The following is a 19,119-nucleotide window of genomic DNA, read 5'->3' on the forward strand; positions in this document are numbered from 1 at the left end:
TATATATATATATATATATATATATATATATATAATATATGTACACGTAAATATATATATATATATATATATATAAATAATATATGTACACGTAAATATATATATATATATATATATATATATATATATATATATATATAAATAATATATGTACACGTAAATATATATATATATATATATATATATATATATATATATATATATATAAATAATATATGTACACGTAAATATATATATATATATATATATATATATATATATATATATATATATATATAAATAATATATGTACACGTAAATATATATATATATATATATATATATATATATATATATATATATATATATATATATATATATATATATATATATATATATATATATATATATATATATATATATATATATATAATATATCTGGTCTGTCTGTCTGTCTCTCTCTCTCTCTCTCTGTGATACATCTTCTAAGATACAAATTCCAAACTCGAGGTACAAGGGGGTGGGATGGTGTACATTCTCTATGTATATTCATACCATGTAGCACCACCTGGTGGTGGTGGCATTGAGTATTACAATGGCCTTTTTTTACCTGGGCAATGCTGAGGTTAAAGCACTTTCTTTGCACGGGTAAATTTATCCTCCTTCACTTTTGTTTTTTTTTTGCATATATTGTCGCACTTCTTCCCCCAACTCCTCTCCCCCCCCTCCTCCCAAATCAATGGAGGGGCCTGTCAAAGCCTGTCATCGTATGTGACACATTTTGAGCGGGAAGAGACATCAGGACGAATGGGGTAGGAGTGGCGGAAGCGGCACAAGATGTGGGGGGGGGGGTGGTGGGGTGACTGGGATATGAGGATGGGGTGGGGGTGAGGAGTTAAAGCACTCAATGCATTGGATAAATGGGAAGTAACATGGGCTGTGTGGCCGCAGCCTCAGAGGCTGTTTTGAGGATGCAAAGTGATGCCAAAGTGAACAATATCGCAATTTTTGGCAAAGAGGACAACAAATTGGTCCTTCATCGAAGCGAAGGGTCGGTTCTGCTCGTACGTAATTAATAGAGGTGAGCAAAGGGTGTTTACAGATGAAAAATATTGTACGACTCCCACAAGTCGGTCTTTGCCATACCAAAGCATAGGGTGTGTTTTGGCTTTAAATGGCTGCCTCTTCCACAGGGTATTGATCTGTCTGAAAAGGTAAAGTTCAATCACCCAACCAATCATAACCAACATTGGATTGAATGATGATTCACTTGGAATGGCTCTTGCGTTCCAAGTCCTTTCAGAACCATTCTGCAAACACCCTGATGTACAAAAGATACGCAAAGTCCTTAACTGTAGATCTTACCTTGAGGTCCATAAAGAGGGCCTTTGTTGTTGGCTATCACCTCCTACATAATGCCATCAATTGTGCCTCGGTGTTCTCCTAGCATATCCCAAAACAATTTTGCGCTGTGCCCTCCGAGCACATCTTGACACCATGGTGTGTTCCCAGCACATTCCAAAAACATCGTGTGTACCGAAAACATCTCAACACCGTGCACCATGGTGTGTACTATACATACAGCACAGCTCAGCACCACTTTACACCGACATTGGATCCCAGTATCATGACACACTAATCAGCAAAGCTTAGCCCCATCAGGACCAGGTTAGACGTGAACCACTCACTCACCATTCAGATTTATTGTGGAGGACACGCGTGACGTACTCCTGTTCGCTTGGCCATCACGTACAGAAGATCACGTGGTCACATTGCCGGCTCAGCTCGGACTCAGTCCGGAGTCGAACACAGAGCTCGTACGAGGATTTTCTTGAAAAACAACACACGTGGTCATGTAAAAAGGTGGATCCAAAGTACATCAGAGGGAACTGAATGAGCAAGGCAAAAGGTACGCTCGGTTGGCCTATCTGTTTATATCGTTGCTGTAGTAACGCGTGTATACCCAAAGGAAACAGAACACTTGCAGGACTTCATGGAGGTGAAAGGAAAACTGAAACGAGGGTATTTTAATACACCGATAAAGGGTGGATAACCAGCTTATTTACTTTCCAATCAGAGAGTTTGGTTTTCGTGTTCATACACACAGACACATGTTCAGATCAGTGTCCAACCTGTTGCAGAAAGAATACTCACTGTGTGTGTGTGTGTGTGTGTGTGTGTGTGTGTGTGTGTGTGTGTGTGTGTGTGTGTGTGTGTGTGTGTGTGTGTGTGTGTGTGTGTGTGTGTGTGTGTGTGTGTGTGTGTGCGCATTGGCTATAACCTCCTACACAATGCCATCAAGCACACCCAGACAGAAGCACACACGTTACATACATTTAATAGCGTCGGCCATCCTGCCCTCTCCGCACCCCCCCTGCACACCCTCCCCGCCCCCTCACACCCCTCCCCGCCCTTCACACCCCTCCCCACCCCCTCTCACCCCCATCCCCGCCCTCACACCCCTCCCCACCCCCTCTCACCCCCATCCCCGCCCCCCTCACACCTCTCCCCGCCCCTCCCCTCACACCCCTCCCCGCCCCCTCCCCCACACCTCCTCTCCGCCCCCTCCCCGCCCCCTCTCCCCTAGCGGGAGTGCCCATCTCGGCCCACCTTCAGCAAAAATAAACTTAAAGAAACAGTTTCTTTTCGTTTGTCAACAAGATACTCCAACGGATAGTGGAGATACCCATGGGTTCAGATCCGGTCCCTTTCTTTGATCCTGCACATGTTCGAGTCTGATTGGGTCCAGAACATATACAAGAATAAATTAACAACTGTGAGAGGCATGGAAACATCTTTAGATTCATTGATGATTTACTATCAATTAATGATGGGCTTGTATTTGATCAGCTTCATGATTATATGCTGTGTATGAAAAATAACTTAAATTTAAAAAGGAAAACCAAAGTGAAACAGGACACCAAAAAGGAACCCGAAGAAGTAAAGAGCAAAGATGGAGTCATCAGAAGGAACCTGATAGGATTCTGGTTTCAGACAGCTGGTCCACAACCCTCAAACCCTTCCAGTTGGAGCCAAGTGAACCACACAGAAAAATATCTGCAAGAATTCACTTCTTCGAGAGATAGATAATGAAAGAGGGGAGTAGAAAGTCGAAGATAAGAGAAAAAAAGCAAGAATTAGAATGAATACTTCAGTTAATTTTTGAATCACAAAGTAATATCAATAATAATAATAATAGATTTAACACCAAATTATTTGATAAACGAGATGTTTCCATTCCACATTGTACGAATGGCTAAAAAAAGCAATTTTCCTAAGAAGTTATTCTATGGTACAGTTACAGAAGAAAACGAGGACACTCGGAAGAGCGCATACCTCTGCCACGTAATGCCTGATCCACGAGAACATATCGGACTCATTGCATGTTTGAAATATCATGCCACACAGTACAATATCGTTTTTGGTCCGATGTCCCAATGGTGAAGAATCACTTTGAAAAATTAAATAATTGTCATATCCAGAGACAGATTCAGATCTTCACCAAAATTGAAACATTTCCTTTGTCACACACCCAACGAGCCCACCAAGTTTCGTCCGAATCAGTCCGCAACTTTTTGAGATATCGTGCTATATATCATTTTTAACCCTATCTCTCAAAGGTGTAGAATCACTTGAATTCTTAAAACATTGAAGTAGTCGGATCCGGATCTTCACCAAAATCTAAACAGTTCGTCCTTGTCACATACCGAACCTGTCCACAAAATTTCATCCGGATCCGTCCCAACTTTTTGATATATCCTGCACACAGACAAACAGACAAACAAACAAGAAGAAGACGTCGTGCAGAACATGAGACTTGGATAATCCATCAAACAAATTTGACCTCACAAATAATTGGTGGTTGAATTCATTGACATGATATGCAAATCCTCTTCAAATTTAAAGTCATTCGGATGAAAATTGAGGATTCAAGAAATCTCACCTCAGTTGTTGACCTTTGGCCTATGTTGACTTATTGGCCAATATTGACCTCAACAATAATAGGTGGTTGAATTCAGCGATCTGATGTGCAAATACTCTTAAAATTTCAAGTTAATCGGATTAAAATTGAGGATTTTAGAAATATGGCCTATGTTGACCTTTTTGTCGATGTTGACCTCAAAAATAATTGGCTAGTTGAAGTCCGTGACCTAAAATATAAATCCTCTTCAAATTTCAAATCAATTGGATGAAAATTGAGGATTTTAGAAATCTCACCTAAGTTGTTGACCTTTGGCCTATGCTGACCGTTTGGCTGAGATTGACGTCAAGAATAATTGGTGTTTGAATTTACTAAGCTGATCTGAAAATCCTTCTCAAATTTCGAGTCAATCGGATGAAAATTGAGGATTTTAGAAATCTCACCTCAGTTGTTGACCTTTGGCCTATGTTGACTTATTGGCCAATATTGATCTCAACAATAACAGGTGGTTAAATTCAGCGATCTGATGTGTAAATGCTCTTAAAATTTCAAGTTAATTGGATTAAAATTGAGGATTTTAGAAATCTGGCCTTTGTTGACCTTTTTGTCGATGTTGCCCTCAAAAATAATTGGCTCGTTGAAGTCCGTGACCTAAAATATAAATCCTCTTCAAATTTCAAGTCAATCGGATGAAAATTGAGGATTTTAGAAATCTCACCTAAGTTGTTGACCTTTGGCCTATGTTGACCTTTTGGCTGAGGTTGACCTCAATAATAATTGGTGGTTGAATTCAGTAAGCTGATATTAAAATCCTTTTCAAATTTCTAGTCAATTGGATGAGAATTGAGGATTTTAGAAATCTCACCTAAGTTGTTGACCTTTGCCCTCTGTTGACATTTTGAACTCAAAACAATCGGCTTCTAGTTTATGACAAACTTTATCATGTGGTGAAGTTTCGTAAAGATCAGTTTAATTGTGCCCTGTAGGCGATTGACAGACAAACAGACAGACAGGGGTGAAAGCATAACCTCCTTCAAGGCTCTGTCACACCTTGACGTTTTAGCCAGCATATGGCAAGGTATCAAAATGTATGTAAAACGTTGGCGTACGCTGAACTATTGATGTTTTTTTCAGTTTTTTGGTGTATTCATAACGAGTTGGACGTATGCATAACGTATTAGTAATGTACACAGAACGTTTCGATAAGTTATAGATAACTTATACCAACGAATGCTTAGCGTGTTGTCGGCGTTCACAACGTATGCTCAACGATAGTCTAACGTATGCATAGCGCAGCAGCGTATCGCCGACGATCACGTGGCATAGCCTATTAAAAGGCTACCGCTCGACGATTCAAGCCACTGTCACACCTTGCCGTTTTAGCCAGCGTATGCCGACATTTGAAAAATTTGTCTAAAACGCTGGCACACGTCGAATACGTTATGGGTAAGTTTTGTATACGTTAAGAGCATACTGAAGCACGCTGGTATACATCGTAGTACGCTGGCATACGTCGTAGTACGCCGAGTATGTAGACAAATTTTCAGCATGTTGAAAATTTTTCAACGTATGCCAGCGTATGACTCACGTTCCGCATATGCTGGCATAAGTTGGCCATAAGTTGTAAGCACGTTACGCGATCGTTGACACACGTTACTTGTAAGTTACTCATAAGTCGAAACACGTCGAGGTAATGTTTAGCGTACCCGTAACTTATTTCTAAGTGACGTGCTTTGAACCTATGAGTAACGTATCTCCAACGCATATTTACGTATGTAGACGTATTTGATTGACGTCTTCCGGACACCACAGAACTTACTGAACGTGTTTCTAACTTACAGCTACCGTATCATGGCGTATTGGCAGCGTTTAGGCGAATTGGTATATAAAAATGGGGTTCACAGGAGGAACCAGTCAGTGTTCCAGACTCCATGTGTGTTTTTTTGTTGTTTGTTTTATATTTTTTCAGCATGACGGTGATGTTGACACTTTGATTTCTAGTGCGGTTATGATTTCAATCGTTGAGCGGTAGCCTATTAATTATATTATAACCGCACTAGAAATCGAAGTGTCAACATCACCGTCATGCCGAAGAGAAAAAAAAAACACAACAACAACTTGGCGAGTTTCGACTTATGAGTAACTTACAAGTAATGAGTGCCGACGTGTGTCAACGATCGCGAAACGTGCCGACAACTTATGGCCAGCGTATGCGGAACGTGTGAGTCATACGTCGAAAAATTTTCAACATGTTAAAATTTGTCGACGAGCTCGGCATACTACGACGTATGCCAGCGTACTACGACGTATAGCAGTGTACTACGACGTATACCAGCGTGCTCTTAACGTATACAAAACTTACCCATAACGTATTCGAAGTGTGCCAGCATTTTAGACAAATTTTTCATACGTCGACATAAGCTGGCTAAATCGTCAAGGTGTGACAGGGCCTTTACCTTCGCCTGAGGAGGTAATAATTAGGACTGTGAAAGCAACCACACACAGCACTGAACTTGTCAAGAGATTAAAACAATAAATTCTACGTTTACTATTTCAGCACTGAACGAGTTAGGAGATTAAAACAACAAGTCAGACGTTTATTAACACAGCAATGAACTTATCAATAAATTAAAACAACTGGTCAGACATTTACTAATACAGCACTAAACTAAACAGTGGATAAAAACAACTCGTCAGACGTTTATGAATATAGCACTGAACTTGTCAAGAGATTGAAACAATTAGTTAGACGTTTATTAACACAGCAATAAGGAAGAGGAGAAGATTGGGACCATACTCTGTGCAGAGCGTTGTTGCTGCCGAAGCAGTCTCCTTGGCTATTGGGTATAATCCTGGATGGGTCGCCACTCTGACACAAGATACCAGCAAGCTGGCACTCGTTTTGCCGACCTCACAAGAATGACAGGCAGAGTCAACCCCACCTGATATTAATTCAACAACCACATGAGATTTGAGCTCAGGGTCCAAGGTAGGCCATGAGTCAGACCAATGGATGAGCCATGAGCCAGACCATGAGCCAGGGCGATGGAGCACGAACCACACGCTCGGGGCGACGGGGCACGAACCACACGCTCGGGGCGACGGAGCACGAACCACACGCTCGGGGCGACGCGGCACGAACCACACGCTCGGGGCGACGCGGCACGAACCACACGCTCGGGGCGACGCGGCACGAACCACACGCTCGGGGCGACGCGGCACGAACCACACGCTCGGGGCGACGCGGCACGAACCACACGCTCGGGGCGACGCGGCACGAACCACACGCTCGGGGCGACGGGGCACGAACCACACGCTCGGGGCGACGGGGCACGAACCACACGCTCGGGGCGACGGGGCACGAACCACACGCTCGGGGCGACGGGGCACGAACCACACGCTCGGGGCGACGGGGCACGAACCACACGCTCGGGGCGACGGGGCACGAACCACACGCTCGGGGCGACGGGGCACGAACCACACGCTCGGGGCGACGGAGCACGAACCACACGCTCGGGGCGACGGAGCACGAACCACACGCTCGGGGCGACGGAGCACGAACCACACGCTCGGGGCGACGGAGCACGAACCACACGCTCGGGGCGACGGAGCACGAACCACACGCTCGGGGCGACGGAGCACGAACCACACGCTCGGGGCGACGGAGCACGAACCACACGCTCGGGGCGACGGAGCACGAACCACACGCTCGGGGCGACGGAGCACGAACCACACGCTCGGGGCGACGGAGCACGAACCACACGCTCGGGGCGACGGAGCACGAACCACACGCTCGGGGCGACGGAGCACGAACCACACGCTCGGGGCGACGGAGCACGAACCACACGCTCGGGGCGACGGAGCACGAACCACACGCTCGGGGCGACGGAGCACGAACCACACGCTCGGGGCGACGGAGCACGAACCACACGCTCGGGGCGACGGAGCACGAACCACACGCTCGGGGCGACGGAGCACGAACCACACGCTCGGGGCGACGGAGCACGAACCACACGCTCGGGGCGACGGAGCACGAACCACACGCTCGGGGCGACGGAGCACGAACCACACGCTCGGGGCGACGGAGCACGAAACACACGCTCTGGGCGATGGAGCACGAAACACACGCTCGGGGTGACGGAGCACGAAACACACGCTCGGGACGACGGAGCACGAAACACACGCTCATGGCCACGGAGCACGAACCACACGCTCGGGGCGACGGAGCACGAACCACACGCTCGGGGCGACGGAGCACGAACCACACGCTCGGGGCGACGGAGCACGAACCACACGCTCGGGGCGACGGAGCACGAACCACACGCTCGGGGCGACGGAGCACGAACCACACGCTCGGGGCGACGGAGCACGAAACTCACGCTCTGGGCGATGGAGCACGAAACACACGCTCGGGGTGACGGAGCACGAAACACACGCTCATGGCCACGGAGCACGAACCACACCCTCAGGGTGACAGAGCACGAACCACATGCTCGGAATGATCATGGCAGACAAAAGCGTCCACAGTGAGTAAATGATTCGCTCAGAAGGATGTAGTGCAGGACCGCTATCGACTTTGAGGGATTCGGCAAGTGGCTTAAGCACTCATGTAAGCACTTCAATTGAATGGTTGATAAGCAACGGTTGGCCAGGCTGTCGCTACATATCATATAGGATCCCTTTAACTTTAAAGCCAGTCTTCACCGTTAACACAGCAGTTCATGAAATAAAATGAATTCGTTCAACTAATGACTTGATCCACAAAAGAGTTGCAGCTTAATGCAGAACAACCCTGGAGACATCACAAAGTTCAATCGCCCGTGAAAGAAACATTACGGATGATCCATCATCTTACCAGCTCGGCTGTGCATGCGTCACATGGTACATCCATTTGGGGTCCGCGCAAACATTGTAACTTTTTTGAAAAACATTTTCACCAGATTTTCTTTGATTCACTGTAGAGCACTTCGCAAAACCTCCGAAAATATACACAGATTTGGCAGACGCTATGGATAGGCAGTCCATCTGGGGACCAGGCATGAGGTCCAGCAGTGAATACATGAAATAATAGAGCTGAATGAAGCTGGTTAATTTTGGCACGGTGCTAAATTTTTTTGTTCAATCAATATAATTCTCCAAACAGTAGAAAAAGGGAGGTTTCATGCTTTGTAAATTTCACATTTTCTTGTGTTTCTATAGAGAAGGAGGGAGCATAGCTTTGCCTGCTTAAAGTAAATAAGTATATCGACTTCGTTTTCAGACTCGTTATTTCTTCAAATTATCAGATTTCACAAAAGATTTCGACATTTATTTAATCCGGATGATATCCGATCCTCAAAAGCGAAAAAAATATTTCAATGATGCACGTTAATTCGTCCGTGAGAGTAGATCATGGAAAATCATGTCATATAATGCATGAAATGAGCCTGGTGTTGGCCTTGTGGTCAGCGTGGCTGACTTGCGATCCTCGGGTTCTGATTTCGAGCCCCGTTGGCCACCGAGTTAACACCAGGGGGTTGACTCAGCCCGTCATCCTTCTGAGGTCGACAAAACGAGTACCAGTGTACTGGTCCGGGTGTATGCTCCGGTTATAAATCGGTGTACCATATCCCTGTGTGTCGTAAGAGGTGTACAGCATTGGCGTCAGGAAAGGCATCCGGCCATAAAACATTGCCTCAGGAAGGGAACCATGATTGCATGGAGCCCGCAAAAAGCTAACCCCTGCTCAGCAGGGAAAAATGGCTGTAAAAAGGCTGTTTAATAATGCATGAAATGGCTCCAAACTAATTTGAAAACTACAGCACTTACAAAAGTGGTGTGCACAGCGTTTCATAGTTATGATGAACAGGCATTTGAAAATGAGTGAGCAAAGTGGGGAAAAAACCCTTTATCGTCAAGAAATCGTTGCAGCCTGTTCTAAATCAAAGCATGGTTGCGCAGGCCAAAAAACATGGTGGCTTCAGACCCCAGAGGGTGAGGTGGCTGAGGATCACCTGATGAAGGATACAATATAATAAGGCCATTAATTATCTTCAAAAGGGGTGTTTTAATTAACCCAAACACCCAATATTCACTCTTGCACTTCCTTGGAGTTTTCTTCGTATGCATCCAAATTTTCATGGTTTTGAAGTTATGGAGGAAACACACAAACACACACCGACACTTTCGTATCGAGATGTATGTATATATATATATATATATATACACACACACACACACACACACACACACACACACACACACACACACACACACACACACACACACACACACACACACACACACACACACAATTGAGTCTGTCTCTGTCTCTCTCTATTCCAGATGCACATCCACATCTTTTAAGATACAAATTTCAAACTCTGGGTCCAAATACAACTTTGTACGTGGCCTCATGTGGGGGTGTGCAGGGGCGAGTGTAAATTCTCTTTAAATTTGTACCGTGTCGCGCCACCTAGTGGTGGTGAAAGACGGTATTACAATTTCCATTTTTACCTGGGCAATGCTGAGGTTAAAGCACTCTTCACACAAGTAAATTTGTTCTCCCCCCCCCTTCTCCAGCATCCCCCTACTCCCACCACCAGTTTCCCCCCCGCCCCCCGCAAAAAAAAAGAAACTGGAGGGGGCTGTTAAAGCCTGTCATTGTGTGACATTTCTTGCGGGAAGAGACATCAGGATGAACGGAGGACATAGGGGAGGTGGAGGTGGAGATGGACATGAGGATGGGGACGGGGAGTGGGGAATCAGCGTAAAAGCACTCTTTGCAAGGATAGATTTGTCTTTCTTTCCTTCTCTTTGGCAAAGAGGACGACTAATTGGTGTTTCAGCGAAGCAACGGGTAGCCTCTGCTGGTGGGTGTTTGTTTATGTATGTATGTACACACACACACACACACACACACACACACACACACACACACACACACACACACACACACACCTGGGGTTCGAGGGATGCCACGAGTAGAAGCACTTGGGTCCCTCCCGAACGCCCAGTTTTGAGGCTGCCGGGCACAGATAAACTCCATGCACAGGCAGGTTGCTAAGCAACCATGAACGCCGATTGGCACGGCCAATCCGGGCAGGGTTTCACTACTTTGCGTGATACTTTGCCTGTGGATGGACGGCTAATTGAGGTAAATCCTTCAGCACACACTCACATTACTACCGAGTGTTACAGTGAGTGAGTGCCGACTGACAAAGCAAATTAATGGGATCGAACGTCCCATCGAACCTCACTCGTGCACTGCATCGGACCAATAAAAGGAAAAGACAACCGAGACAGATTGGAAATAACAACAAACAATTACTCATTACAAACACACAAGCAAGTAATCATTTAAAAAGCAATTATTCATAAGCAAGAAAGCAAAAAGGCACGTCAGAGCAGATTTAACCCGAACACATACTTTTCTTCAATTTTACTTAAACAAAAGACTTGGCGATCATTCACTCAGATATACGAGCTCGATGTGCGACTTGCCCTCCTCGGCCTCAGATTCTTCTACCTCAGGCCCCCGTCGATGAGGTGCCGCCGTTCACCCTCCTCGTGACAGGATCGAGAGGGCAGGATGACAGGATGAAGGTCATGGAAGGAGTGTTCTTTTTCCACAGAAGCTCGACACAAACTGCTCGTGAAACTTTCCTTTCTTTTCCCTCACACGTTTTTGTTCCTTCCCTCATGAGCCTTTCTTTCCTTCCTTATTCCTTCTTTCCTTTACGTTCCTTCCTTATTCCTTCCTTCCTTTCTTCCTTCCTTCCTTCCTTCCTCACTCCGTCCCTGTTCACACAAGCTTTCTGCTTCTTCCTCAGATCTGCTTTCTTTTCCACCTCCCACAAGCCTTCTCCCCCTCCCATTGGTCCGCAAGCCGATGGGGCGGGTGCATGACGTCACTTGACGAAATTTCCACACCATTCGTATTCTGAGTGAAGTTTCAATGAAGCCCCGCCCCGCCATTTCACGCGAAAAGCCACGAGAGTCCCAGCCCTCCTTCGTGTGGAAAACGCCCAGCGCACTGCACCACACCCGCAACAAGTGCCTCGCCTCGCAGGCCGTGCCTCGCACCGAGCGTCACGAACATGGATGCGAGAGCACCCGATGGGTTACCAAGCAACGTGACCACTGGAAAGGTCTAATTTTCAAGATGGCGGCCAAGATGGCCACCAAATCCTTACAATACCCTAACTCCTTCGTTATTCATCCCAGACAAGTATTTTTGGTCTGCAAGGGTTTTTGCCCGGTCTTTCCGTTTGAATGAGATCCCATAGACGGGTTTTCCAACCATTTTTTTCAACGATCTCGCTCCCAACGGTCTCAAACGCATGCACATTCACATCCTCTTTGGCGACAATACCAGTAACGATGTTTCTCAGAGATGGGCCTGGAGAAAATGGCGTGCAAGTGGAAAGTTTTTCCTTCAACCTTTCCAGGTCAGAGTGATCTTGTTTCATCCTTGCTTATGTTGATTCTCGGTGTTTCTCGCTGGTCGTGTAGGAAAGGTCATTGAATTCCTGCATGGCGTTGTTGTTGTTGTACTCAGATGTGATGGGTGTTTACATGGTCCACACGCATTTCTTCGGTCATTCCACTTCCATGAGTCAAGCCTCCACTATTCTTCAAGGACCGCATCAATGTCTGCTCGATGACAAGGTCAGAGCTAAGGCCGACCCAGAACTCGTTGCTGCAGCAGATCACATGGAAACCCCTGGAAAATTTGACATATACATCAGGATGTCTGGTCTCGAGTTGGCACATTTCTTGGACGTAGAAATATGCAGATTTCAGATAGTTGTAGTGCCCAGCGGCGGCAAATATTGGTAGGCAGTCCGACACTGCGCGCAAGTGCATCATTCAAGATCCTGTGTGATCCGCTTTGATCACTGCTCGGGCAATCTGCAGCATTCTCTGAAAGCACAAGGTCAAGAACCAGTCAGCTATGGATAAACTAAGTTCTGCCTTATTTGTATCAATCTTTTCTTTGATTTGGATCAACATATCCAATGCTACAGCACTCTCCAAAGTCGTTTCTTTCGCCACCAAGGATGAGTACGTTTCTCCCACATGGTCCACCAATGACTCGAACTGTGGGTTATCCTCCAGCAGATCCGACACAACCAGGTGATTGAGACATCTGTCCACCAGCAAATGTCCATGGAAATCTCTTTGCACTGAGTTTCCAGTCATCATATGCTGGACAGCATTTACACCATAGACAACTTCCATAATGATCCCGAGTCCTGTGCCTTCCATCAGTGTGCCTGTTGCACCAAGTAGGTTCATGAATGTGTGAAAACATCAAAGCATCAAGACAATGCTTTTCAAATGGCTACTCTGTGGTGCATCCATGATGATCTCTGCAGCTTTCCAATATAGAGGCTGATCGAACGTAATAATGGACGGAGCATGGTGTTTGATAGCGAGATCGCAAACGGAATCAAGCATGGACAGAATGCATGTCTTGTCCCCAGAGTACAAGTCAATCATAGGCAAGAACACAATTGATGATTGGCCTGGGTGTCCTAATCCTTGATGAATGATATGCATCATTCCCTGCCACCTAGGGGTTTCCTGTTTGAAGTTTAGTGAGAGCTCCCACAGTACATCAATTGTCCTTTCACAGTTGACCAATGTCGGGAGTTGTTCGAACACGATGATTTGGCGCACACGTTTAGCGAAGCGATGTTGGATGATTGGAATTTTACTCTGCACTGAAAAATCAAGGTTGGTAACGTTTCTCCTTGGAATGACATGATTCTTCTTTTGCCCTGGGGTGAGTGCTGCTATGATCCCCATTCTGTGGAAGGTCCCCCTGCCATCGATAGTAAGGGTATTGTGGTCAACATTGTTTGGGCGAAAAGAAGTGCCATGTCCAGCAAATCAATATCATCCGCTAACATATCTGGAGCAAGTGAATCCACTGCGTTCTTTTCAAAACACATGACTTCTTCTTAAGAAGAACTAAATCCCATTTCTGAAGGGTATCCATGAGGAATTGTGACCGATACAAATGATGTGCCTGCACTGCAAGGCCAACTTGTAAATGGCTACAACGGCACGTGGTCGAACTGCCTGGACAATTGCGTGTCCTATTCCTGCAACCTTTCGTCTTGTCTCCTTTTCCATGAAAAGACCATTCAACAATGTCCGCAGAGTGTCAGGAACAAACGAAAGGGCAGAATCAAGCTTGAGCCACTTTACACTTGGATACTGATTTGAAATGAACGGCACATTGGACTTGATATCACTTTTAATGAGTCACGCCACTGTTTCAATGATAGCCCGTTTCTGTGATTCTTCGTCTTTTGTTTGGGTGTTGAAATAATATCTCAGTATCTGTGATGTCTTTTTCCTCATTGTTACTATGTCATGGAGGCCTTCCCCTTCAGCAAAATGAATAGTGTCCCCAAACTGTTCTTTCAATTTTCCCTTGAGGTACTGATTTTAAAATGGTACAGAATCTGTATTTGTCAGAAATTCCTTCATTTTATCTCATTGTGAGGTATTGTGAGGCTGTTTACTCTTTCTCGCTCTCTCTGTCTCTGTTTCTGTCTCTGTCTCTGTCTCTCCATTTGTCACACCCCACAAATTCCTTGCTGTCCCTGCTGTACATAATAATAAAGCCATTTATTGTGCCACATACCTTTCCTCGCTTGATTGTAAATCAATGTTTGTGGAGAAATGTTCCCAGCTCATTTTTGTCTTTTCCTTCATTGGTCCAACATTGTTTGTATTCAAGCCATGCCTGGACGTTATCCCCCAATGATCTGTTTTTCTAGCCGGTACGTCCTTGGGCAGTTGCGCTCGGCTGCATCTGATCCGGTTTGAACAAGGCATACCGAGGGTGTGTCCCCCGGTAATTAGATCACGTGACCAATAGGAAAACGGTATTTATTATATGGAGGACCCTAAGTCACGTGGTCGAGTTATTGCCGTTCACGGTTGATTGGTGACCCGTTGTGTCATGAAGTTATTCATGTGCGACGGCCTGCGATTTCAGAGAGTCTGGTGGGAACTCGAGGTAGCATACCCCTCGTGGTCTTGTCGCCCCCAACCCCCGGGTCTGCAACAATATATATATATATATATATATATATATATATATATATATATATATATATATATATATATATATATATATATATGGATACAAACAAACATGACATAATAATGACCGAAGCTTTTCGTGCTGCACTCTTCAGGGTAAAAATCGCAGCAAGTGAAAGAGGAGGTGAAGGCGCGTGCTTTTGCACAGGTCTCAATAAGGTAGACGCTGATTGGTTCAACTGTAATGATGTCACCGTTAATCTGAACACCAATTGGTCGGCTCATCATCTTCACCTCGAGCTCCCATTGGCTGGAGCAGAGTTTGTCGATGATTGACGTTTGCAACTGAATCCTGGAGAGAGAGGGGATGGGTTTCCCCTAAGGTCCATTCACCATTTGTTACCATACTTCCCTTGATCTTTCCATGCTGAAAGAAACACCGAGATCGTACAAATTCCTTTTGACGACATAATATTGGATCGGTGGTGAGGATGAAGGTTGCTTCCAACATCCGTAAATGAAACGAGCTCCGACCTCGGCCAAATATCCTGAACATATCTGCATTGTACTGGTCTGCACAGATAGCGTTGGCAACCAGGTGCTGCGCAATGGCAGATGAAGCAGATACAGTGGCCGGTGGTTGCTGGATATTTCTGCATGCTCGCACTGGTTGTGTTCTAACCCTCACAATTTTTCTTCGAATCGCCAGGGGGACGTGTTTGTTTGATCCGATCAGCCAATCTTAGTGTTGTGTGGCCCACATACCGAGCTTCACATCGGCACTTAAACTCATAAATAACATTGCTGGTTTGTGAGGTGGGTAGCACATCCTTGTTGACTGACGTTAGCAAACGGCGAGAGGTAAAGATTACTCGGAGTTGCACAGCTCGAAACGTGTTGGACACAACATATTTGATTTGTACTTCAAACCTTCGTGATGATTGACCTTTCCAGGGCATCCTGATATAGACTGGATATTTGTCCGGACTAATCTTCCGATCTTTTGTCGTGTTTAGAAACTTGTGTATGTATGTCTTAACTTTTTTCTCAGGATAACCATTTTCACCGAGTATATTAATGATTTTGTCAATTTCAGCATGAAGATTACAAGGTGAACAAATCCTCTGTGCTCTGTTAACCAGGATATTGACCAAGGCAATTTTGTTTCTCGTGGAGTTGTAGGAGTCCAACTGAGTATACTGCCCTGTGAAAGTCGACTTCCGGTAGATGGATGTTGTGAAACCAAGGTTGGATAAAAACTTGAAACCAAGGTGAAACCAAGATCCAAGCAATATACATATATATATATATATATATATATATATATATATATATATATATATATATATATATATATATATATATATATATATATATGTATATGTATATGTATATGTATATGTATATGTATATGTATATCCATATGTATATGTATATGTATATGTATATGTATATCCATATGTATATGTATATGTATATGTATATGTATATGTATATGTATATATATATATATATATATATATATATATATATATATATATGTATATATATATATATATGTATATATGTATATATGTGTGTATATATATATATATATGTATATATATATATATATATGTATATATATATATATATGTATATATATATATATATATATATATATATATATATATATATATATATATATATATATATATATATATATATATATATATATGTATATGTATATGTATATATATATATATGTATATGTATATGTATATATATATATATGTATATATATATATATATATATATATATATCTATATATCTATATTGTCAGGTCAGGTCAGGTTCGATCTGTGACCTGCTACAGGTACCATGTAAACCTGTACTAACCTGTTCCATGGTCGGGTTGTCGGCGACTAAACCGTCTCCCCCACCAGGTTTTCTGGTGAGGAGGGTGTTTGGATATGGACACCCAGCAGGATTAAAAACAAAACCTGTCAAAGGGCGGAGGAGCTCCTTGTGAGCCAACGGCCATCCATATCTAGTGCCCAACTGTGTCTGCGGACGTCCTCCTGCAGTTGGGTTACTTCTTATTAGGAGGTTGGTGGCAGGATTTGCACTCCGGCCACCGTAAAACGCTTCATTCCGCAAAACGCAAAACGCAAAAAAATCTGAAAACCCACTCCGTGGGAGTACCTCCTGTGCAGCTTCCCTTCGCAGGGCAGCTCACCGGATGATGGGATTGGGGCAAAGCCTTCGGGACCCCCAATCTTTGATAGGAGGGAAACCACGGGGTAACATCCCTGGGTCAGATTGCGGGAGAGTGTGTCGGAGTGGTGCTGAGGTGTCGTCCACCAGACGGCGGTCTCCTTGGGTTAACCTGAGGCGGTCCCTTCGGGTGGGTGCCTGGAATGTCCTATCCCTAAGAGAGGATGATCACCTGTCTCTGTTATCATCTGAGCTCAAGCGTTTGGACATCGGGATTGCAGCTCTCTCTGAGGTTCGGAGACCGGATTGCGGCGAGATAATGGTGGGTGGTTACACCTACTATTGGTCTGGTCGCTCTGATGGTTACCATACCCAAGGAGTTGCTGTAGCTGTGTCCAATAAGCTGACCCCAATGATAATTGAGGTAACACCGGTCAACGAGCGTATTATGAGATTAAGGATTCGTCACTCCTTAGGTGTCATTTCCCTGGTCTCTATTTATGCTCCGACTGAGGCGAGTGATCTTACCGTGAAGGATGCATTCTACGCCACACTCGAGTCTGTGGTTGATCAGTGCCCCAGACGAGATACACTTCTAGTCTTGGGGGATTTCAATGCATCGACTGGAACTGATAGGGATGGTTATGAGGTGTGTGTTGGTCCCCATGGGTCAGGAACTAAGAACCAGAATAGCACTAAGTTCCTTGACTTTGCAAGAAGTCATGGACTTAGGGTGGCTGGTTCATGGTTTCAGCGCCCGCAAGCTCATCGCTGGACTTGGTATTCCAACGCTGGCGGTGTGGCAAAGGAGATTGACCATGTCCTCATTGACGGTCGTTGGAGGATGATCCAGAACTGCAGGGTCTACCGGAGTGCTCAGTTCCTCAATACTGACCACAGGCTTGTTGTAGCAACTCTAAAGCTGCACCTTAAATCCTGGAGAATGGTACCATCCCAGCCTAGGCTGGATGTTGCCAAGCTCAGGGATGAGAGAGTAGCTGAGGAGTTTGCGAACAGGCTGAGTGGACACTTGGGGGGTCTGGGTGCTTTGGGGGGTCCTGAAGAGTTGTGGAGCACCTTCAAGACCACCGTCCTTGATGTTGCCGGTGGATGCCTTGGAGTTCACCGCAGGGCAAAGAAGAATTTTGTCTCTCAAGGGACACTGGATACCATTGACCAGAGTCGCAGGGCCAGGCTGAATGGCAGAGCTGAGCTGTTCAGGGAGCTGAGGCGTAAAACTGTACGTGCACTGAGGGTGGACAGGGAGGCCTATGTGCGAGGAATCTGTGAGGGGGTAGAGCATCACCTGTGGACAGGTGATTCTCGTCCCGCTTACAGGGGTCGCGCATTACGTTCATCCAAGCCCATCCCTCGGAGCACTGCAGTTCGAGCAGAGAGTGGTAGGCTCTTGACAGAGGAGTCTGAAGTGAAGGCCCGCTGGGCCGGTTACTTTGAGCGGTTGTACCAGGCTGATCCCCCAGCTGTCGAGTTGGACGTCAAGGGTGTTACAATCCCTGTTGCTGACCCTCGAATCAACTGTGGTCCACCATCGCTTGTGGAAACACGGGCTGCGGTGAACCAGTTGAAACGGGGCAAAGCTCCAGGGATCTGTGGCATCCATGCTGAACTTCTCAAGGCTGGTGGAAATGCTGCACTCGCGTCGTTGCATGCAGTTTTGTGCTCTGCCTGGAACACAGGCATCATCCCAACTGACTGGAAGAGGGGCCTTGTTGTCCCTCTCTGGAAAGGGAAGGGTGATCGCCAAGACTGCAACAACTACCGAGGGGTGACGCTGCTCTCAGTGCCGGGCAAGGTCTTTGCTCGGATAATTCTTGATAGGGTTCGCCACCATCTGCTTGAGCACCAGCGTCCAGAGCAGTCAGGCTTTACACCAAAGAGGTCAACGATTGACCGTATCCTTGCTCTTCGTGTCCTCACTGAACGCAGACGAGAGTTTCGGCAGGGGCTGCTTGCAGCC

At 45.4% G+C, this 19,119-nt stretch overlaps 2 protein-coding genes across 5 annotated transcripts in view; one reads left to right on the plus strand and one right to left on the minus strand.

Annotated features, from left to right (window-relative positions):
- The window catches only part of LOC147010338 (transient receptor potential cation channel subfamily M member 2-like), a 232,812-nt gene extending 221,257 nt beyond the window's left edge, over positions 1-11,555 (minus strand). Inside the window, exons 1-2 of one of the 4 annotated variants that reach the window (XM_085858999.1) lie at positions 11,409-11,555; positions 1,672-1,809 (exon numbers count right to left, since the gene is read on the minus strand). In XM_085858999.1, coding sequence (XP_085715125.1) covers positions 1,672-1,674 — 3 coding nt within the window. In that variant the 5' untranslated portion in view covers positions 1,675-1,809; positions 11,409-11,555. The remainder of the gene's footprint in view (positions 1-1,671; positions 1,810-11,408) is intronic. The other 3 variants (XM_085858995.1, XM_085858998.1, XM_085858997.1) reach the window with 3 other exon arrangements.
- The window catches only part of LOC147010340 (cilia- and flagella-associated protein 57-like), a 66,764-nt gene continuing 58,212 nt past the window's right edge, over positions 10,568-19,119 (plus strand). Inside the window, exon 1 of the mRNA XM_085858974.1 lies at positions 10,568-10,752. Within this exon, the coding sequence (XP_085715100.1) occupies positions 10,578-10,752 (175 nt within the window). The 5' untranslated portion in view covers positions 10,568-10,577. The remainder of the gene's footprint in view (positions 10,753-19,119) is intronic.

The sequence above is a fragment of the Eptatretus burgeri genome, chromosome 16 (assembly GCF_056783735.1).
Source record: "Eptatretus burgeri isolate ZD-2024b chromosome 16, Ebu_testis_v1, whole genome shotgun sequence".
Lineage (NCBI taxonomy): Eukaryota > Metazoa > Chordata > Myxini > Myxiniformes > Myxinidae > Eptatretus > Eptatretus burgeri.